Source organism: Amphibalanus amphitrite, unplaced genomic scaffold (genome assembly GCF_019059575.1).
Source record: "Amphibalanus amphitrite isolate SeventyFive unplaced genomic scaffold, NRLGWU_Aamphi_draft 000344F_arrow, whole genome shotgun sequence".
Taxonomy (NCBI): Eukaryota; Metazoa; Arthropoda; class Thecostraca; order Balanomorpha; family Balanidae; genus Amphibalanus; species Amphibalanus amphitrite.
The window spans coordinates 71,857-94,054 of record NW_024881839.1 but is presented as its reverse complement, the minus strand read 5'-3'; the positions used below and the strand labels follow the sequence as shown (position 1 = coordinate 94,054).

The window sequence follows — 22,198 nt, the reverse complement described above, 5'->3', positions numbered from 1 at the left end:
TGTGAGCATATTGTGTTGTACCCATAAGTGATGGTAACGTGTAACTCTTTATGCCTCCAGCGCCAAGCTGGAGTCTCAGTCGCAGGCGGGGGCGGACAGCGCGGCCGAGCACGAGACAGTCGTGTCCGAGCTGCGCGCCCAGCTGGAGGCCGAGCGGCGCCACTCTGCCGAGACATCTGAGGAGCGCCGGCGGCTCGAGCGGCGCATGGAGCAGCTCTCGGGCGTGGTTCGCTCGCTGGAGGAGAGCCTGGGCGAGCTGAGCAGCAAGTACGAGGCTGAGAGCCGGTCGGCGGCGGCGCTGGCGGTCGAGCGGGACCGGCTGAACGGACAGCTGGGCGGCGAGCGCCAGCAGCGGGACGACCAGCTGGCCGAGCTGCGCGCCCAGCTCGAGCTGAACGCCGCCCGGCTCGGCGACTTCAGCAGCCAGGCGGCCGCTCTCAGCGACGCCAAGCGCGGCCTCGAGGAGAAGGTGGCGGCGCTCTCGGCAGCCGCCGACGCCGACCGGCAGCGCGCCGAGCAGGCTCTGGCCGAGCGCGAGCGCGAGCTGGCCGAGCTGCGACAGCGCGCCGAGACCGCCGAGCAAGCTCGAGACGAGCGCGACGCCCAGAAGACGGAGCTGGACGAGGCACTGCGCACGGCGCGCAGCGAGCTCGAGTCGACGGTAAGCGACCTGAGCGACATTGACGAGATGTCTGAGGGTTTCAGGCCAGACGTTCAGCGTTTGTCGGCGGAGGTGAGCCGACTGCAGGCCAAGCTTCACTCCCAGAAACAGCGCGCTGATCAGCTGCAGGATTCCAACGAGAAACTGACCAGCCGGCTGCTCCAGATGGAGAAAATCGCCCTCAAGGTCGAACTGGTCGAGAATGAAAACCAGAACCTGAAGGGCGAGCTGGCCTTCGAGCGCGAGCGAGGCCGCAAGCACCGGGACCGCGTCAAGGTGCTGAAGAGCCTGCACGCTGTGACCAAGGACGAGGTGACCGGCATCCAGGCCGACTTCAGTCTGGTGCAGGACGAGGTGCAGAGTATCCGCGCGTCACTGACGGAGCGGCTGGAGCGCGTGCAGCAGCAGGGACACTCCCTGGAGCAGCTGCAGCACAAGCTGGACCAGGCCATGGCCGAGAAGGCACAGCTGCGCGCCCAGCTGGAGACCGGCATCGAGAAGAAGGAGCACGAGCAGCGGGACATGATGCAGGCGCTGGAGAAACTCGGCCGCGAGATCGAGACGTACAAGGCCGAGTGTCGTGACCTGGGCTCGTCGGACGACCGGCCGGCGGACAGCACAGACGCGGCAGAGGCGGACCCGGCCGGCGCCGACCCTGAGCCTGCCGCCGGAGACTCGGAGACGGACGACGCCGCGCTGCGCAGTGAGCTGGCCGGTCTGCAGAAGGTGTCCGAGACGTACCGTCTGCAGCTGGCCGAGCTGCAGGCGCAGCTGGACGAGGCGGCCCGGCAGCGGCAGCTGATCGAGCTGGAGAAGAAGTGTCTCCAGGAGCGGCTGCAGCAGCAGCAGCGAGACAAGGACGATGTCTCGCTGAAGATGGACGCGCTCTGTTCGGACACCAACTCGGTGCTGATCCAGCTGAGGGAGGAGAACGCCGAGCTGCGTGGCCAGGTGGAGTCGGAGCGGAGCTGCGCCGCCGAGCTGGCCACCCAGCTGGCAGCGGTCGAGACGGATAGGAAGCGGGTCGACCGTGACATCGCCGACGCCGGCCTCGACAAGGACACGCTGGCAGCCAGGATCGCGCTCTTCAAACAGCAGCTCAAAGAGCAGTCGGAGCTGATTGACTGCTACAAGTACGAGATCAGCACGCTGAAAACCAACTACGACAGTCTGGAGTCCGAGGTGAAACGTCAGGAGGAGCTCACCGCGTCACTGCGCGCTGTTAATGTCGAGATCGACAGGAAGCTCAATGCCGAAAAAGAGCTTAAAAAAAACTTCGAGGAGAAATTGAATCAGACGTTGACGGAAGTAGCGCAGCTTCGGTGTAGTATGCAGGAGCTGCGTGCCAAGAATGCTTCTCTAGAGGAGCAATTAGTGAGTGCGAGTGCTGTGAAACCTTTAGCAAGTGAGGCCCCGTCCGTAGAGAGCACACAAGTGGAGCAGGAGGAGAAGGTGATGTCTTCAGATCAGTCATTGTGTCAGGAGCTTGTGCCTCCAGTAGGCGATGCTGGGGACAAAGAAGTGACCGAGTTAGTGGAATGTCCGAATGTTGTGGAAAAAGTAGAGCTGTGTGAAGCGGTTCCTAAGAGTGACCATCCCCCGGTGCTGGAGTCGGCTAGACAGGACAGTGAGGCACCATTGAAGGCGCAAGATTTACACCAGCTGAATGTGGAGTTGGAGGCTCGCTGTCAGGCGGCGGAGAGGCGCGTCACCGCTCTGGCCGCCGAGCTGGAGCAGACCGCTGCCGAACTGGATCGTTTGCGTCTGCGCCAGAGCAGCTCGGACTCCGAGCCGAGAGACCCGGAGGCCGAGGAGTCGGCCCAGGGCAGTCAGCTCGGCGCAGGACTGGACGAGATGATGTTACTGCAGCAGGGTAGGCTCAGTGAGCTGACGCGGCGCTCTGAGGAGCTGGCCGACGACAACCACCGGCTGGTGGCGGCGCTCAGCGCCTGCTCCATTGAAATGGACGCACTACGGGCGGAGTTGGGGCAGGTGGCGGCTGAGAAGGCGATGCTGGAGGCGGCAGCCGCCGCACCCGATTCTGCGACCTTCCCAACCATCGCGACAGACTCAGCAACCGTTTCTAACGTACCCGACTCAACAACCGCTGCTACAGCGTCTGAACCCACGCCCGCCCCTACGCCAGACTCCACGGCCTCCGCCTCCGACACCGTGTCATCCGTCACCGCCGCCCTGGAGGAGGAGCGCAGTCGTCTGAGTGCAGAGTTCGACGCACTTCAGCTGGTGTATGAAAACACCTCCGTCACCCTGGAGGAAACCACTGAGCGGCTGCGGCGAGCAGAAGACGACAAGGCCCACCTGCGCCGAGTGCTGGACAATCAACGCGAAGAAATGGCCGCTAAGACGGAGGAGTTTGACGAGCGTCTGCAGGAATATCTTCGAGAGATCACCAACAAAAACGAGGAGATTGCTGTGTTTCTGGCGGAGCTGAAGACCAACCAGGACGAGATGGCGGATGCTCGCGCGGAGGTGGACAGAATGCAGGAGCTGGTGCGAACCAAGGAGACCGCGCTGCGAGCGGTTAGTGGAGAGCTGGCAGCCGCCAAGACGCGGCTCCACACCGAGTGCGAGCGTTTCCTGGCCAGGGAGTCGGAGCTGGCGCGGAAGCTACAGGAGGAGAAGGAGCGCTTCATCAGCCAGCTGACGGAGGTGCGGGAGACGATGCGGACTTCGATCGACACCATGCAGGCGAAAATTCAGCAGCTGAACGGCCTGCTCAAGAGTCAGGACCTGGCGCACCACGTGGAGCTGAGCCGACTGCGCTGCGACTACGAGCAGCGTCTGGAGGCGCTGCAGCAGGCCCTGGCGGCGCTGCGCTCCCAGTGTGACCACACCATCGCCGAGCTGATCGCCTCGCACCGGCGGCAGCTGGACGAGCTCAGCCAGCAGCTGGAGCGGACGCGGCTCGAGCTGGAGCAGCTGGCCACGCAGCGGCAGCAGTGTTTCGACGAGGCGCAGTCGGACGCGGACGCGCGCCTGTCGGCGGTCACCGCCGAGCACCGCCAGGCCATGGAGCGACTGCAGAGCCAGCACGAAGCCAGCGTGCGCCGACTGCGCGACGAGTACGAGCAGCGCGTGCAGCAGCTGAGCTGCCGCGCCGAGGAGGGCCGCCAGAAGTACCAGCGCAGCCTGGCGTCGGCTGAGGGCCGGCTCCAGGCGCTGGAGGCCGAGCTGGCAGAGGCGCGGCGCCGGCACCAGCTCAGCGAGCAGGCGCTGGAGCAGGAGCACCGCGAGGAGCTGGCCGCCCTGGTGCGCAGTCAGAGCTACCTGGCCGGCGCTGGGGACGAGGACGGTGACGAGGTCAGTCGGGCCTAGAGCCGACCGGCGCAGCAGCCGTCCGAACTCCTCCGTGTGACTAACAGCAGCAACTACGCCTGGAGTGCCGCGCCAGCGTAACAGTGGAGTGTGCGCCCCGCATAAAGACCTGCACCGACCGAGACCGGCGCTGAAGTAGCATTAAGTCCTGCCTGCAACCTGTGGACCCCGTAGTTTCTCAATTAGCCATTGGATTGGAGCCAAGCGTGACTACTGAATACCAAGTACAGATGTAGCTTACACTAGAAACTTAAGACCAACGTGTGCTTTCGTGTATGCTTGAAATGCCTCCAAGTATTGCAATGCTCAAATTCAGATTCGTTGAAATAACCTCCAATTTTTATGGGTCCAATCATACTAGAGCTGTCGAGTACATCATCTGGTCAGATTGAGCCTGATTTTGGGCAATCTTTGGACATTTTTTACGTACCCTAGTCAGCTTATCCCTATTCCCCTTTGACTAACGGCCTGTACCATTGACCTCACCAGCCGCGACTGCGTGTGCCCTTTACCCTGTGACTGATGTGCTCTATGAACGATGTGTTTGGCGCTGACAACAGAGCTGTCCCTAGTCCAACACTTGATGCTTTCAAGCGTTGTGCGTTACTGTTTTATGTGTCTGTCCATTAGAAATGTGTCGACGATACCTTATTTATTGGTAATTTGTGTGCACCTTCTGATGTCCTTGAAACTTTATTTTGACTATGGTCTATAATTGTCAGTTAATTTGACATGTGCCTGAAATATGCCTGATTCATAACAAATATTTTTGCAAATCAGTTTACCGATAAATATCCATTGTTAAAAGCTGGTAAATTATCGCCGTCTGTCCGTCCGTTTACTCCGTCCGTCTGACGCCCGTTCCGTGCTCGTTTCAGCGCCGGGAGAGTGAGGAGCGCGCGGCGCGGATCGACGAGCTGCAGTCGGCCAGCGCGGCGCTCGACTCGCAGGCGGCGCTGGCCGAGGACGCCAACCGGCGGCTGGCGGCCGAGCTGGCGGCCCTGCAGCAGACGGCCGACCAGCTGCACACCAGGTTAGTGCACACGGAGGCAGCCGGAGTACAGAGCCAGCAGCAGGCGCAGCGTGACGTGCTACAGTGCCAGGAGGAGGCGCAGGCCGAGCGGGACGCGCTCAGAGCCGAGCTGGAGACGGCACAGCAGGAGCAGACAAGGCTAAATCAGGAGCTAGAGACCGCTCAGCAGGAGCGGACGAGGCTTAATCAGGAGCTAGAGACCGCTCAGCAGGAACAGACCAGGCTAAATCAGGAGCTGGAGACAGCCCAGCAGGATAGAGCTCGGATAACCAGTGAGCTGGAGACGTCCCAAGAGGAGCAAACACGACTAAAGACGGAGCTGGAGACAGCGCAACAGGAACAAACCCGTCTTAGCGCTGAACTGGGGACTTCACAGCAGGAGCAAACACGGCTAACTACAGAGCTAGAGTCGGCACAGCAGGAGCGAACCCGGCTAACTACAGAGCTGGAGTCGGCACAACAGGAGCAAACACGGCTAACTACAGAGCTAGAGTCGGCACAGCAGGAGAGAACCCGCCTTAGCACGGAACTGGACACTGCGCAACAGGAACAAAACCGACTTAGCGCGGAGCTAGAGACGGCACAGCAAGAGCAGACGAGGTTAAACACTGAGCGGGAGACGGCACAGCAGGAGCAAAGCCGGTTTAGCACAGAGGTAGAGTCGGCACAAAAGGAGCAAAGCCGGCTCAGCACCGAGCTAGAACATGCCTCTGAAAATGTAAAAGCATTAGAGGCTGCTTTGGAAACAGCGAAGGGTGAAAGCTCAGAATTGCAAACCAAACTGGATGCCGCGACTGATGAGACGACACATTTGAAGGTTTCTCTCGAAGAAGTAAAGCAAGAGAAATCGAAGCTGCAGGAGCGACTGGAAGGCGCTGACAAAGTTACAGCAGACCTGAATTCGAGTGTTGAACTGTCTTCTCAGGAGAAAGAAGATTTGAAAGCGCAGCTGTCGGCAACTAAGCAGGAGGTGACAGAAATGGAGGCCAAATTGGAAACGGCTGAACGGAGAACAGCAGAACTCGAGACAAAGCTGGCTGAAACTGAGCAAAAAGGAACGGACGCTCAGGCGAAACTGGATGCGGTTGAAGAGGCATCTTCGGAGCTGAAGGTAAAACTCGAGACTTCAGAGGGGACGGCAGCTGAGCTTGAGGCGAAGTTAAAGACAGCGGAACAGGAAACTACTGATTTAAAGGCGAGCTTGGAGACCGCGAACCAGGAAACCGTAGAGCTCAAGGTGAAACTGGTGGCAGCAGAACAAGAGACAGAAACGCTTCGGGCCAGTCAAGAAAACGCGAAGCAAGAAGCGACAAAGTTCAAGGCCACAATGGAAGCCAATGGTGAGTCAGAGAAGGAACTCAGGAGCAAGCTCGCTGAAGCCGAGGAAGAGCAATGCGCTTTGAAGAGCAGACAAGCCGATGCCGATCAGGAGCTGTCTGCTGTCCGGGCGCGGCTGGTAGAACTGGAGACATCATCATCAGATCTGTCGGGTCGCCTCCAGACCGCCGAGGAGCAGCTGACAGCGGCTGAACAGCGCGCAGCCGAGCTAACACAGGCTGCCGAACAGCGTGCTGCTGAGCTGGTTCAGGTGGCCGAGCAGCGTGCAGCGGCAGAGAGCGCCCGAGACGAGGCGGTTGGCCGGGCTGAGTCACTACAGGCCGAGCTGACAGAGGCTGCCGAACAGCGCGCGGCGGCAGAGAGCGCCCGGGACGAGGCGGTCGCCCGGGTTGACTCTGTGCAGGCAGAGCTGAGAGCACTCCAAGAAGCGGACGGAGAAAGACAGCGACAGGTCGAAACGAGCCGCACTGAGATTGAGCAGCTTACCAATAAACTACAAAGCGTCGAAGCTGAATATGCCAAGAAAACCGATGAGCTAAGCTCTCTGCAAGCAGAAAAGGCAGACGTTGAATCGCAAATGCAAACACTGCGGCAAGAGCTCGAACAAAAGGTTGCTGAAAAAGAAGCGATAGTCTCAGAGAAGGTGACTATCGATGAGAGAATCCGATCGTTAGAACACGAACAGAAACAGGGAGCGTCCAGTTTGGAGTCGACTGCTGCGGAAAAGACTGCGTTACAGAATCGTGTCGGGGAGCTGGAGAAACTTCTGGAACAAAAGTCGGCTGAGCTGGCTGCCTCCCTCGGTGAGCGTGAGACCGATGCTCAGAGCCAGCAGACCCTCACCAATGAACTGCAGGAAAGGTCTGCCAGGCTGGAGGAGCTCGTTAGTCGCTGCGCTGCGCTGGAGGCTGAGTCTGCCGCCGGAGCCGAGCGGGTGGCCGCACTGAACGCTCAGCTGGTCGAAGCTCAGAATCGTATATCGGCACTCACGGCCTCTGCGGACGCAGCCAGGTCAGAGCTGGAGTTGACGAAGGCCGAGCTGGCGGCGGCTGTGGCGGAGAGGGACGCGGTCCGTTCAGACCGAGAGTCTGTCAGCTCGGAACTGGAGTCTGTACGAGCCACAGCTGCCGAACGGGAGGCAGAACTGGCGACAGCTGTAGCAGAACGAGACACGATTCGAACAGACCGCGACAAGACCACGTCAGAGCTGGAGTTGACCAAAGCTGAGCTGGCAGCGGCAGTAGCAGAGCGGGATGCTGTCAGAACGGACCGAGACACGACCACGTCGGAGCTGGAATCTGTTCGTGTCGTGGCTGCAGAGCGGGAAGCCGAGCTGATTGCTCTGAGAGTTACATTGCAGGAGCAGGAGGGCCGGCTGTCGGCGGAAGTGACTGAACGGGAGGGACGGCTCGAGCGGGCCGAGGCGGCGGCGGCCGAGCTGACTGCTGAGCTGTCTGCTGAGCGCGCCACTCAGGCCGGTAAGACGGAGGAGCTGACAGAGCTGATCGCCAGTCTGGAAGAGGCGCGCGCGGAGACTGTCTCGGTGCGCTCGCAGCTGGAGCGCAGTACCGCCGAACTGAGGGCAGCTGGTGAGACCCGTGACGACCTGGAGCGCCGGCTGACCGAGGTCGAGAATCAGCTCGCCGAGAAACAGCGCCAGTACGCGACTGCCAGCTCCGCCAGCGCCGAGCTCGAGCGTCGTCTGGAGCAGGGACTGGTCGACAGACAGGAGGCGGAGCGGCGCGCCGAGCAGGCCGATATTCAGCTGAAGAACGGCCAGAACGAGCTTGGCACTCTGCGTGCCACCCGAGAACAGCTGGAGGTAGACGTTCGCCGACTGCGTGACGAGCTGAAGACGCTAACAGCCGGCAAGGTCAGTGTCGAGCGAGACCTGGACGACTGGAAGGAGAAGCTGCGTGACGCCGAGAATGAGCGAGAACGACTGGAGGAGCGACTGGAAGAGGCCACCAAGGAGCGGGACGCGGCCGAGCGCGCCCAGCAGGAGGCGCTCGAGAGCCGCGGTGACTCGGAGCGGCGGCTCGCTCAGCTGGAGGAGGAGGCTGCGCGCGCGACCGCTGCGCTGGCCGACTCTGAGCAGCTCTCCGAGCAGAAGCGAACGCTGGAGACGCGGGTGACCGAGCTGGAACAGCAACTGGCGCAGGCCGGCGAGCGGGCGGCCGGCGCCGAGCGGCTGCTCAGTGCCATGACTGAGGAGAAGCAGGCGCTGGCGGAGCGGCTGCAGCAGCTGGAGCGGGCTGCACCGGTCGCTGACGACGGGGTCGGGGTGGCTGAGCGTCCTCCGGTTCCGGTGGACGAGGCGGACGCCGTGTCTGCGGTGCAGGCGCGGCTGTGCGAGGCTGGCCCGCCCGGGCCGGCGACGGACGAGCTGCAGCAGCTGCGTCAGCGGTCTGCCGAGCTGGAGACTGAGCTACAGCAGCTGCGGGCGGACCAGCAGGCGGCTGAGGAGCAGCGCGCCGACCTGCAGAGGCTGCTCGACGCCGAGAGAGACAAGGCCAAGTGAGTTGGTTACCGCGCTGCGGACGGACGGCGCGCGCCGTGGCCGGGCGGTAGGCTGCATGTGAGCTGCGAGCCGCTCCCCCTCCCCGCAGCTGTGGCTCCGCTGTACACCGATTAACGATGGCTGCCAATGTCTGTCGGCTCACGTCTGCTTGCCTGCAGTTCCACTCCCGGGGATGTTGTGCTGCGCTGTGCTGTGTTATGTTGTGTGCTGTACTGTGTTGTATGCATATTTGTGTTTTGTTAACTCCACTTAACGCCTATTAATAACCAGTTCTACAATTTTTAAAGGAGCCGCTCTACTTGAAATGACGTTTTGTTATATGGGTAATTATATTTCCCTCTCACTTTTCAGTTTCGAATGCTGCAAGCATAACTGTACAGTTCGTGTACCTCAAAGTATAGTTACGTATACCGTCAGCCACCGTCGCGTTTACTTTAAACACTTAGTGGCCAGGAGCCGTGCTGCCGGTTGCATTAGACGTGTGGCCTTAGATCGGCCTCTGCCTTCCGCTCTGTGCCGGAAATTGGACCCTGTTTCTCGGTACCATGTGGGCAGCTGCGCGCTCTGGCGGACAGTGCAGCCCAATCCAGTCTTCGCCACCGCGACATGCGGGACCGTCCGTGACAAGGGTAGACGCGAAATGTCATTCTAATGACATGCCATAATCAAACGGGCCGTCATATTTCCGAAATCAATTCGTTAGCAATCTGCTAATTTCCGTCGAGCTGTCGGGCCGACTGTGATACATTGTGGTGGCGTCACGCGAGGCACTGCGTGGGGGTTGGCAGCCGGGCCTCGGGGGACTTATGGGCGTCAGTGGAACGGCTGTCAAACGTTCGGATCCCTGATGGCTGGCTCCCACGGACTGTCAGAACAAAATATATATAAAAATATATCACATGAACTGTAGCGTCGTCGATAATACCTACCTTACTGAAACTGAACTCTTCGGGCAATGGCAATTGTCTATTCTAAATTCAAAAAGTGCCCCTTCCGTTAAACTCAGTTTTGAATTGACCGAGTAAGATGGGATTTGATTTGGATTAGAGTTGCAAAGTTTTCCCGATGGGCTGCTACCGGCACCGCCCCGCCCCACAAACATTTTCTGGGATACCGGCTTGCTACCACGCCCCAAGCAAAAAACCGCCAAATTACCGGCATACTAAAGAACCTGCATTCCTGATTCTGGCTTACCCCTACATGAGATGCCACATTTTGGCAATTTCAGTAACCGCCCCACCCAGCAGCCACCCATTGTCCAACTTATTACAATTCAATAGCCTCTTAGTGTCCAAAGTTTGAATCATATGCTGGTGTTTTTTTGTGCAAAATCAAAAATACCGGCATGGTACCGGTAAGACATGCCAGATACCACGAAAAAACCTGCGGTAGTGAAAAATTACCGGCATGCCGGTAGTGCGGTAGGGAAATTTTGCAACTCTAATTTGGATGTTAGTCTTGCATTGCCTGCTGAACCCATTGCGAACACCACTTATTTTATGTTTATTTTGCTATCCTTGATGTTGGTTCATTCTCACGTTGTTATCCGCTAATCGCAGAAACCTATTAATTACGGAGCGAGCGAAGCGAGCGGAGTCTCATACTGAATTAAGGGAAAATCCTGAGTATGAGCGGCCGGCCGGCCGGCCGGCCGGCCGGCCGGCCGTGGGGACGCTCTTCAAAAGCTAATATCTTGGGAACGGGACATCCGATTGACAAGCGGTCTTCTTTACTGAATGTCACTTGGACGTAAAAGTTCTGTGGTGTGATGGCCACCATGCGTTCTTGCCAACCACCGCACGTGGCGCGTGGTAAAGTTGGACATTTTTTAAGAACCCCCAAAATTGCAACCTCAATAACGGCACAACGGTTGGGCCGATTGAATTGAAACTCGGTACACAGTTAGGTCTCCATCAGATAATTCATCTGCATGTGTTAAGGTTGGGGTGCTACAGCACGTGCGCACGTGCAGGGGGCGCTCCCAGATCTCGAGAACGGCTGGGCCGATTGCGCTCAAATTTGGTACGCGGTTGGGGACCAGTTAGTAGGGTGCCGTGCAAAAGTCAGTTTGGACCCCGCTTGCACGTGCGCACGTGCAGTGTGCCGCTTCCAGATCTCGAGAACGGCTAGGCCGATTGCGCTGAAATTTGGCACATCGCTAAAGACCGGTTAGTAGGGTGCAGTGCACAAGTCAGTTGGAGGTACCCCCTCGCAATTTCGCACGTGCAAGGCCCATCCTATCGCTCGCTCCGTTGGTCGCCCAAAAGGCGTTTTACTGGTGCTTCATTAACGCTATAAACTAACGCTCTCGGTTTCGATTGGACCCGTGGCTTCAAACAATCACGAGTAACTGCTTGCGAGAAATGTTGCAGGTGTGCAACTGATAACATCTCACGCACTGATCTTTGTGGGTAAATGTTGTGTGGTATGCCGGTCAATGTGTTTGCAATTACCACGCTGTGTATGTTTTATAGGTGTGGGGAGAATGATTTCAGCATTACCGATGGTCTAAGGGTCATTTTGGAAGCATTGTGGACATTGAAAGTAATTATGTGGCTCGAGTGTATCGGGTTCCCTGAATGCTCCTTTTTGTGTGAGGGCCGGACGCTCCGAGTGTGATACTGAGTCTGTGATCTGAGTGTTCCGGCGCGCTGTTGCAGTGCGTCTCTGGAGGAGAGCAGCCGTCAGATGTTTGTGTGAGTGTGGTCGGAATCACTGAGGTAGTGTGAGTTGAGTTATATGGCGCTGTTGCAGTGCGTCTCTGGAGGAGAGCAGCCGTCAGGTGTTTGTGTTTGTGCGCTTAGTGTATGTGTACCTGTGATCTGAGTGTTCCGGCGCTGTTGCAGTGCGTCTCTGGAGGAGAGGAGCCGCCAGGTGTTATTGTGGGTGTGCCGGACCCTCTGTATGTGAGTGTGGTCGGATTCACTGAATGTGTGTGAGTTGAGTTCTATGGCGCTGTTGCAGTGCGTCTCTGGAGGAGAGCAGCCGCCATGTGTTATTGTAGGTGTGCCGGACCCTCTGTATGTGAGTGTGGTCGGATTCACTGAATGTGTGTGAGTTGAGTTATATGGCGCTGTTGCAGTGCGTCTCTGGAGGAGAGCAGCCGCCAGGTGTTTGTGTTTGTGCGCTGAGTGTAATTGTACCTGTGATCTGAGTTATATGGCGCTGTTGCAGTGCGTCTCTGGAGGAGAGCAGCCGCCAGGTGGTGCGCAGCGTCACCGAGGACTGTGAGCTGAGGCTGAGGGAGCAGGAGCAGGCGCACCAGCGGCAGGTCCAGCTGCTCATCGGTAACCGACCACCGGCCGGCCGTCTCACTCTGCTCGTGCCCGTCCTCTCCGCCCGGATGTCTGTACACGTCTGTCCGTCACATCCTGCCCGTCGCCGCCTGTTAACCGACTCTCAGTCCCTCTTCCATCCCTCCGCATCCTCCCAGTCCATCCATCCACCTTTTCATCCTCGTCTGTCCGTCTCTCCCTCTCTATTTTCCATCAAGCTTCCACCGCCTGTTGACGGCGCCAGCTCAGTGAACCGCTTCATTGGCGGCGCGACCCCTTACATACCCGTGTCGCCGTAAGCTACTACTATTCAGTACTCAGCGTCTGTGTATGCATTGGGCAAATCCGGGTCCATTTGTGCTCAGTAATTGACCTCTGACTGTTTCGCAAAGCAAGCGTAAGCTATTCGAGATCTAGGCGAAAGTCAATGAGAATCTAGGGTTGTCGCGCTGTTGCTAAGTGTGAAGTCAATTAGGAGTGCTAGGTCACGATCAATAAGGCGGCATAGAAGTGCCGAAAGAGCAGACGACGAAAGGCTTGCGATTGACCAGTTGATATGTTTCGTGCTATTTCTGTCCCTGCTATCGCATGTTCCTTGTTGTGCTCTCAATTTGGTGTATCAAGCAGCTGCGGTCCTCCTCTCGCTCCGCCCTATATTCCACTTTCTCTGTTACGTAAGTGACCCGGCCGCTGCGCCCGCAGGTAAGGCCGAGGACCACGAGGGCCACCTGACCCAGCAGCACCGTGAGAGGGTGCGCTCGCTCTACCGGGAGATCGACGAGAAGGTGGAGGCTATTGACCTGACCCGAACACAGCTCAAGGTCAGTGACCCCTCCCCGCTGACGCGTGAACGGTGCGGAAAGCAGTTGATGGTGAGACGTCCAAACTGTCAACGATAACCCGTGGATGGGATACCTAAACATAATAGTTAAGTTGAGATGGTTCAGCCATCAAATTGAGATGAGCTGAGTGGAGATTATAACCCAAGTCGTCAAATGGTCCGATAGCATCGGAAATGATATGGCGATTTCCGTTATGTTCGTTTTTAATGCTCACATTTGGTAAAAAGTAGATGCGGGAACGTAAAAGGGTACTTGATAGCTCATCTATCCGATTGGTCGGACGTCAGGAGCGGGAGGACCAGCTGCACGCGCTGCGGGACGACTATCAGCAGCAGCTGGAGCAGCTGCGCGCCCAGTTCTCCAGCCAGCTGGATGAGACGGTGGAGCGGGCGGCGCGGGACAGCCGGCAGGAGCTGGACCAGCTGCAGCACCAGCTCGAGACCGAGAGACGGGTGAGGAAAAGACGACGGAACGGAATGGACGGCGGGGTGCTGTGTGGCGTGATATCCGCACTGATCTACAGTGGTAGAGCCCGTCGGGCTGAACTTCTGACCGGCATCTTAATCGGGCCTAGGTGCCACGCAGATGAGTGCGATCCTTTTGCCGTGATGTCCATACTTAACCCAGTGTGACAGAAACAGCCCTTCTTCCCTGTGTGCCGTGATTCATCGTAGTTGAGCCAGCAGCTGCACGAGATGAGACTCGGCCACACTAACTAAAAACGCCCCCGCACCGATGGAATGGCATGCCCCAGTTGTCTTTGTCGTCCCTAGTGCCTTTGCCGTTACGCTCGCTAGTTAATTTGTGCTCATTACTAACTACAGTTTGTCTGTGTTGTAGCTGTCTGGAGATGCGGCTTCCAACGATGAGGTATGTTCTTATCGGAATTGGAGACTGGTGTTTGTGCTGATGTTCGCCCTTTCTTGCTTCCTTGATTAGCACAAAATGTGAATTGCAAGTATTGCTCAAGTACTGAGTGATTCCGATTGCATTGACTTAAGTCGCATTTTCCAGTTGACTACAAATAAAATCATAGAATCTGAATGAACCAGGCTTTAGGGGAGATGTCAGAGCATCTCATGGCATCTGCCGACTGGTAAGCCCACCACTTCACGTCATTAGCTGACTGACAGCACCTTCATTCCCGCCGTCATTTGACTGACCGCCTGTGTGCCCTCGTTGACAGCGGCTGGACGAGGCCAGTCGGATGGCGGCCGCCGCCGTCGAAACCGGCACCACCAGCCTGGAGACGATCCGCAAACAGGTGCTGGCCCAGCACAGGCAGATCGAACTGATGCGCAAAAAACACAAGTGAGTAGCATCTCTGCCAGACCTGGCCTGGTAACGGTGAGACGACTCGTCTTCTTTCATGTAGTGTGTATTTATAACGCGTTGCTTGTGCTAACGATTGTTGCAGGCGCCTACTCAAATATCAGAGCGTGTCAGATGTGACCAGGTGAACACCAATTACTACCTCGATGTCAGATTCAGTCAGCTGTGGACGTTCCATTGTTCCCTGGGATATTATTTATTGTAGTCGTTACAGATCACTGCATTGCATCTAATGCTTGTCGACCATCCTAGCTCATATGCCAGCCAACCTGCTTACTAACCTGAGCGCTGATTTAGCATTCATCGTATAACCGCCTGTTTGTGTGATCCGTAGACGGGAGGTGGCCGAGCTGCGCCGGTTACTGGAGCTGCAGCACCTGTCCGTACCGGCGGCGGCGGCGGCGGACGGCGAGCAGGCCGGCCTCGACCCCCACACGGAGATGGAGTACCTGAGAAACATACTGTTCGAGTACATGATGGGAAAGGAGCCGCTGGTGAGTTATTTCGGGGTCGAACCAAGGCCGTATGGTCGAACAGTGGGCAGGGGTATTCTTGTTACGGTCTGTCCAGCTGTTGCTGTGGCGTAACTTTGCTTAGGTAGGCACTGTCTGGCCAGTTCAGGTGGAATGCGTTGGCGCGGATCCAGTTCGGTGAAACGCTGAAGTTCCGTGGACTGGTCTGAGATCTGCCGGTCTGGACGGGAATCCCGGACTGGGATCCGGTGGTTGAGTCGCCCTACAAGGAGGGCGCGTCTAGGCCGGGTCCCCTCCCACAGACACGGTTCTGACACACTCCTTCCCTCCTCTCCGTCAGACTCTGGCCAAGGTGATATCTGCGGTGCTCAAATTCAGCTCTGACCAGACGGCCAAGGTGCTGGAAAAGGAGCAGCATCGACAGGCGGCGGTGAGTGACGCCAACTCAGCGGTCGGCGTTGCGGGAAACGGGGATTTAGGTGGTACGAAATCCACTTAAACATCGGTAGGGCTGCGGTTGTTGGCAAGATGTTAAGGCTTAGGACACGTTTTGATTACAGGGGCTGGGCTAATTATGTTGAGCGGCTGGGTATCGCAAATCTGTTCCTTTTTGCTTGCACTAGGAACGACTCAAGGAATGGCTTTGGGGCAGTGGAATGTTTTTTGCTGTTTTTATTTATGTTAGTAACGACAACCACGTCTTTTCTCAATTAATCATTTGTTACATAGAAGGGCGCGCATGTGACCGCACTCACGCACGGAAAAGCATACGCGCACGAATGCGCACAGGCGCTCACAGTCATGCAAAGGCAACACCGCTACGCACCACAGTAGATAGCGGCCACAACAGTCGCAGCGCTAACGAACGCAGACCTATAACGAACGAACGCAGCACTAACCTGTGACGGCGGTGTGCCGCGTTGTCGCGTCCCCAGTCGTGGAGGAGGCACGCTGCACCTTGATCAGTCAGTGCGGAACACCCGGCGACTAACCCGGTAACCAGGGCGCGTGTGTCTTTGGGTGTGTTGTCATGGGATGCTTATCGGTGATGGGATATGCTTCTGTGTGACACGTACCGTCCGATTTCCGCTTTCGGCGTAATTTGGCGTCGCGCTTCGCTATCCGGGCTGGAAGTGTCGTTGAGGCGGCTTCGAGCTTCCGCTTGAATGGTGTGTGCTGAAGTTTGTGTCGTGGGTCGAAGTCCGTATGGTGGCGGTTTTCATTGATGCTGCTCAATGTGTTTATCTTGGAGCTTTTGCGTTGATACGGGCTCATGTGTGTGTGTTTTGGGATTCGATTGTGTTGGTGGCGGGAATCGTGTGTCGAGCTCGTTTGATGGCGAGGATTTCAGTGATCTTTTCAGTCTGTGTTTGATCACTAATGGTAGTATTGGTGACGGGTATATCCTGTGGCCTGTCGTTCCCGTGGGAGTGGCTCCACCGGACTGAGAGCTGTCGTACTGACCGCTATGACCTGCCGCCCGGGTCTGTCTGAGCGCTGTAACCTGCCGTCCATCTCAATCGCACTGAGCGCTGTGGCCTGTCCGACTGAGGGCTATGACCTGCCGCTCCCCAGCAGCAGCAGCAGCAGCAGCAGCAGCAGCAGCAGCAGCAGCAGCAGCAGCAGCAGTCGGAGGCCGCAGCAGCAGCGGCAGCCTCCTCCCCCGGGCAGCCGGTCACATGACCGCTAGTCAGGAATTGAGCGACGCGCGGGCCAGGTGCCGTGGGCACGGTGTGAACCTCGTCCGAGTAGTCCCAATTCCACTCACCGTTAACCCCGCTGTAGTTTCTGAACCTCCCCAGCCTGGTTCACCGCGGCGGTCATAATACAAAGGACAGCTCTGATGTCGCTGTGCCGTGTTGTTTTGTCGGCGCCTAGTACCCACTAACAGCTGGAAGTCATCGGGTCCAGGCCAGGCCCGCTAACCTCTTATCGGGTCATTTCGCTTATGACCACTGCAGCTGCTGACTAGCGGTTCATTTGTAGATGTCTACATATCACTTGCTGTTTGCGAACGTTGACTAATATTTGGTGACAGTTGACTAACAGTTGACGATAGTTGGCGATGATTGTCTGGTTTTCGTTCGCCCGGTCCTCTGCCTATGGCTGCAGCGCAGCTGGAGCGTGTCCTGTGTGTCTAACATTCTGAATACTAGTGTTTCACTAACGATTTTTCTGAAATATGGGCAATGGTCATTCTTATGTGTAAGATGAAGGTACTGATCCTACAGCTCTTGGTAGATCCCTACGTTGTTTGACACGGTCGTGCACTTTTCCCCTACCTGTCCCTCATGACTCCATTCAGTGTCTGACGCTCTGGTATGTCATTGTGTCCTATGTGTCTCGTTCTGTGCCTGTGCTGTCCAGTATCCAGTGTGTGACGGACGGTGTGTTGCAGCTGTCGCCCGTCCGGCCGACGGTGGGCTCCACGCTGGACTCTGTGGGATCCACGCTCTCCGCCTTTTCTCCGTTCAAATGGAGATAGCCGACCGATCGACCACTGCCCAGCCGACCCAGTCGGTTGGCCCGACCAGCCGCGGCCTGTGGCCGGCAATAGACTCGCGTTCTGGGCGGCAACGCAATAGAGTGGCCGACAGCCGCACCAGACGGCCGGCCGGCCCAGCCGGGACCGGTGGCAGAGAGGGCCGGCGCGGCGGCAGACTGCCTCCCTGTCCGCCGCGCGGTGTCCTGCAGTGCTGGCGGCCGGTCTGCCTCCCTGACCCGCTGTCACGGAGGAGTTCTGCCCGCACGGTGTGACTGGCTCGTGTGCGCGGCCGGTGCCGCTGTGATGTCCCGCTGTCCTGTCCTGTTGACGATTCTAGTCTGTGGCTGACTCGGGCGGCCGGCAGTCTGAGGAGCGCTCTCCCGCTGCCGGCCCGCCCGGTCCGTGTGTCGGAGAGACGGCAGAGGTGGTCCTGTCCGTGCTACTGCAGTGCTTTATGGGGTGTGATCTAGTCCATCACGGTGTGTGCTATGACGAATAAATATATATACACAGCTTTAGACAGCTCTGTGAGGTGTACGGAACGGCCCGGATGGTTGTATTGTAATTGTAACCCACCTTCGTTGGCCGGCCAGGGTGATGGATCTGTGCTGCTGTTTTACGATCGGCCACTGCCAGGGCGCTAGACAACAATCAACTAAAGAGGACCGCCTGAGGGTCATAGAAGGTGTCTCTGGCTTACATTTTGTTTTATAATATCTGACCAAACCCATCGCACGGCAGTTTATTCGCTGTGGGTGATGCGTTCCATTCTGGGAAGGGAAAAAACTGAATTATCGATGGCGATTGCAAAATATGTCTGTTATTCCTCATTAATCATAATGATATCATCGGCAATACGATTGGGTTTCCGAAGGCAAATACTACGCATTACAAACTCCTGGAACTGCAGTATCCAGTGGCCGTATTTTTAGGTCGCCGTCAGCCTTCAGTACAAGCAGACACCCTCCCCCTCCCCCGACCCTCCCAACCATACCGGACATTGCGCAAGGCCGGTCAGTGTTTTGGCCGGTCGGCGGATGGCGGTGGTCCAATTGTTGGGCAAAATGGCTCATAGGCCAAGGGTGATGAACGGGAGCGTGATGCTTATTCCGAAGGAAAATACTACGCATTACAAACTCCTGGAACTGCAGTATCCAGTCTTTGGGATGCATTAAGCTCATGCCTCATTTAGTTTGGATTCTATCTAACAAAGGGGTATTGCATATCATAATTTTATCCACCAACCCTGAGAAACACAATCGTTTCTGACGAAGGCCGTTACCATATGTAGGTAGTGTGGGGCGCAATCGGCGAGCCTGCATCTGGTAGAGAACGGCAAAACCCAGTCCTGGCCATATGGGGCATATGGGGCATATAGCGCTGGCCAAATACCGCCTGCCGCCAATACACACTGATACAGCGTCAGATCGCCACACATTGAGCGGTGCGGACAGACGGTACACATGGCCGTATGTTCGACCGAATGGCCACTCTTAGGCTATAGTTGCGCTGGTTTGGGCCCATAACAGGCCGGCTATTGGAATCCGCACAGACCAACTGTCGAACTCAGGGTGAGATGCATAAGATAAATGCCGAAAGAGATTCGAAATAATTAACTCCTCTGGCCGAAGACGCCGCTATCGATGCGGGGCTTTCGTCGACGCCAAACCGTCAACATTGCAACCGTTTCAGACACTGCCCAGTGCCCGCATTCCTTGCAGCCGGCATGTGCCTGCTTTAGCGTCCGTTGCACAACAGCTCGACGCTGCCAGAGCTCCGACAGGGCCCAGCAGCCGCCCGCCGGTATCAATTGAGCGGCGAGCTGGCGGAGTCAGTCCAGGACTGCCAGGTGGAATCTGGCCTCCGATCAGAGCCAGGAGAGGGGTTGGACAGCTGGTCTGTTCGGGACTGGGAAAGGGCGAGATGACTGGCCTGTAAGAACTAGATGTTTGGGACGGGAGAAGTCTGTTCCTGGCTGCGAAGCAGCATCGTAATTTGTGCGGGACAGTGAGGGGGCACTACAGGCTGGCCCGTTCGGAGCTGTGTGAAAGGGCCAAGGGAGGTAACTAGTTCGTAAAAGGGTGCGGCGGAGAACGACTTAAATTTCTAGAACAGCGACAGGACCTGGGGCGGCTGGTGCTATCAAAGCTGCGGTGGAGAACGGCTGTCTGTCCGGAACTGATGGATGACCGGGGGCCGGGGGATGGCCTGCAGGGATGGCCGAGCTCCGAGGAAGGACGGCTGCTTTTGTCCCGTGCTGCTTGGAGACTGGTCTAAGAGCTGCGAATTAGGGCCTGAAGTTTCTAAGGATTAGGACGTTTGCTCTCTCTCTAGAACTGCGAATAACTAGGTAAAAAAAAAAAACTGTTGGGACAGTGGATTGATACGCATGGTCTTTCCAGAGCTGCACACGAGGACGGGGTTGTCTGCTCAGTGGAAACGCTCTATGTGCTCGAGCCGCGCCCAGCTGACGGGCTCTCCACCGGGGTAGCCGGGACGGTGGGGCGGGGAGGGAGGGGGGGGGGGGCGGCCGCGCCACCGACACCGCGCACTCAGCGATCGATGGCGCTCCAGAGCCATGAGACCGGGCATTCTACAGCCTGGTACTGCGGCAAACGGCCGCCCGCCAGCCGCTCATCGTGATAAACGGCCGTCCCAAACCCATAAAACCGCGCTCTGTACTAGGTAGGAAATGTTTTTGAAATAAATTTTGTAACTGAACGTATTTAGACACCTAGGTATGCATTAAAACCAGCAGAGTAACCTATTCGTTTACGGTATTGTTTTCATAGAAGGGACATTGTGGAAAACTTTCTTATAATAAGTCTTATAATAAGGTCTTATGTCTTATATAATAGTGTCTTAAAATATAGGTAAATTAAATCTTGTAATAAGGGTTCAAGTATGTAAAAAGCATGTAGTATTGGCACATTTTATGAGCGAATTAAAATCAACTTCCAATTGCAGTTTGTCAATGAAAATAAATGGAAGTAGGTACCTACCTGATCTGAATTCTGATGGACTTCTATTTTGCTTCTATTTATTATTCTTCGAATTTCGTCTGTTGACGTATTTATCAGAGCTCCGTCGGAGGTCGGCTATCCACCAGTGGCGCAGTGAAACGTCGGTTGATAAATTTAAATCCGGATATTGCTCTTGGCCAGATTGGCGAATTATGCCATCGGATATAATTTCGATCGACTACCTGCCGACGCCTTTCCAGCGCCAATTTGACTCGAACGCCCGTTCCAATGCAACGGATTCAGAACGCTTTATACTGCTGACTGCAAAGTAACTGGCAGATGAACTTAATAACCAGTCAATTCACGCTTTGTCAAATAACAAATGCAGAGTGTTCTCCAGAAAACCCTCGATCCTAATGTGTGATCGATCATGGAGCTCTGGAAAGATTCCAATTCGAGACGAGAGTTTTGTAGTGCCGACCGATTGACAGCGCCTGAATTCACATGTCGGAAACTTTTCGACTACACTCGACGTCCAGTGGCTACTCGGAGGGACGAAACAAGCCCTCGACCAGCCCTCGGGTTCTGTCAGACTGGACACGATTGGCTTCAGTGATTCTTTCTGCATTTCGGCCATGTCAGCCTAGATGTGAGCCTGTTCGTAACAACCGTCACTGCCAGAGCTCGAGTGGCTATATTCGTATGGCAGGGCCTTGGTACCCTGTCTATTCCCTGTCTTGATACCCTGTCTTGCTCTATCCCCTGGCGCGACGATAACTATATAATGTATTTGTCAGAAACACTCCTTTACCACCTTGCTCCTTCACTCCTCGATATAGGTACCTACAGATCGCTAAAACACCGCCTATCGAGGCCCTCCGGTAAAGTACAACTTAACTTTGCTGTTGGGGGAAGACTAGTTAAGTAAAAATTGTCCATCACGTATAACCTCACTTGACAGATAACACCCTTCGGGACTCGTGGCTCGATCTATGTGTACCAATACCAATATACCAATAGCCTTTTCCGAGCATTCAGCTGACCGATTTCCCCGTGCGGGACTGAGTCGACCGATATGCCCCCCCCCCCCGCCTCCCCCATGGGTCGAAGCGGGCCCGACTTTTCGGCGCTCGGCTGATGGAGCCTCTGGTATTACTGGTATGATGACCTCTTCAAGTCTGCTGCGGCTCAACCACCGAATCGTTCAACTTACAGCCAAAGCCGATCGCTCGATTATAACTTTGTCGCTTTCCGGCGGAAGCGTGGCACTGCGAGCGGGCCGTGGCCGCCGAGTTCTGATGGCAGATGTTCTGATCTGGACATTTCAACGAATCGCAGGCTCGCCCGAACTTTCCGAGTTTGGGGCCCGGCGTATCTCCCGTTTATGGGGCAGCAGCCAGCGGGGATGGTCGGAGGCTCCACTCGGCGCACATTTGCACTGTTTTTAATTATCTTACTTATGGTTTTAACGTTCGGAATAGGTACGCTATTTTGTTTTATTATCACGATAAATTATAAATGCCCAATAGCTTAGCTTATTCGCTTTAAATCAAAGCAATGCAAAAAGCAAAACGTGCCACGATTTTTAAGGACCATTCCCGTAATTTTGTAGTCTGCAGTTATTATATGCTGAGATGAGCCGTCGACGCTTACGTGCACGTTTATTATTTTTAACGATGATCGTGGCTCGGGGGCTTTGAACGTTGCGGACAATAAAGCTTCGAAGTTTGTAACAATATGAAGTTTATAGTTTTCCGATCTAACTGTTTATGTCTCCTGTCAGCCCGCAATGTCCATTGGACCACTGGCAGGCCGCCTGGGGCCACGCTTGCTCTATCGGTCACCGACAGATCTCGATAGAGAGTCACGCCGGAGGGTAGAGCCGACTCCAAGCCGTGCATCACATTACGGGCGGCTAATTCCCGCCGGTTCGCTCAGC

General features: G+C 56.3%; 1 protein-coding gene across 1 annotated transcript in view; it reads left to right on the top strand.

Annotated features, from left to right (window-relative positions):
• LOC122389107 (golgin subfamily A member 4-like) overlaps nucleotides 1–17,814 on the top strand; it is a 38,262-nt gene extending 20,448 nt beyond the window's left edge. Inside the window, exons 14-23 of the mRNA XM_043380799.1 lie at nucleotides 61–3,982; nucleotides 4,876–8,885; nucleotides 12,064–12,176; nucleotides 12,867–12,985; nucleotides 13,294–13,458; nucleotides 13,847–13,876; nucleotides 14,193–14,317; nucleotides 14,673–14,832; nucleotides 15,152–15,241; nucleotides 17,210–17,814. Of these exons, the coding sequence (XP_043236734.1) occupies nucleotides 61–3,982; nucleotides 4,876–8,885; nucleotides 12,064–12,176; nucleotides 12,867–12,985; nucleotides 13,294–13,458; nucleotides 13,847–13,876; nucleotides 14,193–14,317; nucleotides 14,673–14,832; nucleotides 15,152–15,241; nucleotides 17,210–17,296 (8,821 nt within the window). The 3' untranslated portion in view covers nucleotides 17,297–17,814. The remainder of the gene's footprint in view (nucleotides 1–60; nucleotides 3,983–4,875; nucleotides 8,886–12,063; nucleotides 12,177–12,866; nucleotides 12,986–13,293; nucleotides 13,459–13,846; nucleotides 13,877–14,192; nucleotides 14,318–14,672; nucleotides 14,833–15,151; nucleotides 15,242–17,209) is intronic.
• The last annotated feature ends 4,384 nt before the right edge of the window (nucleotides 17,815–22,198 follow it).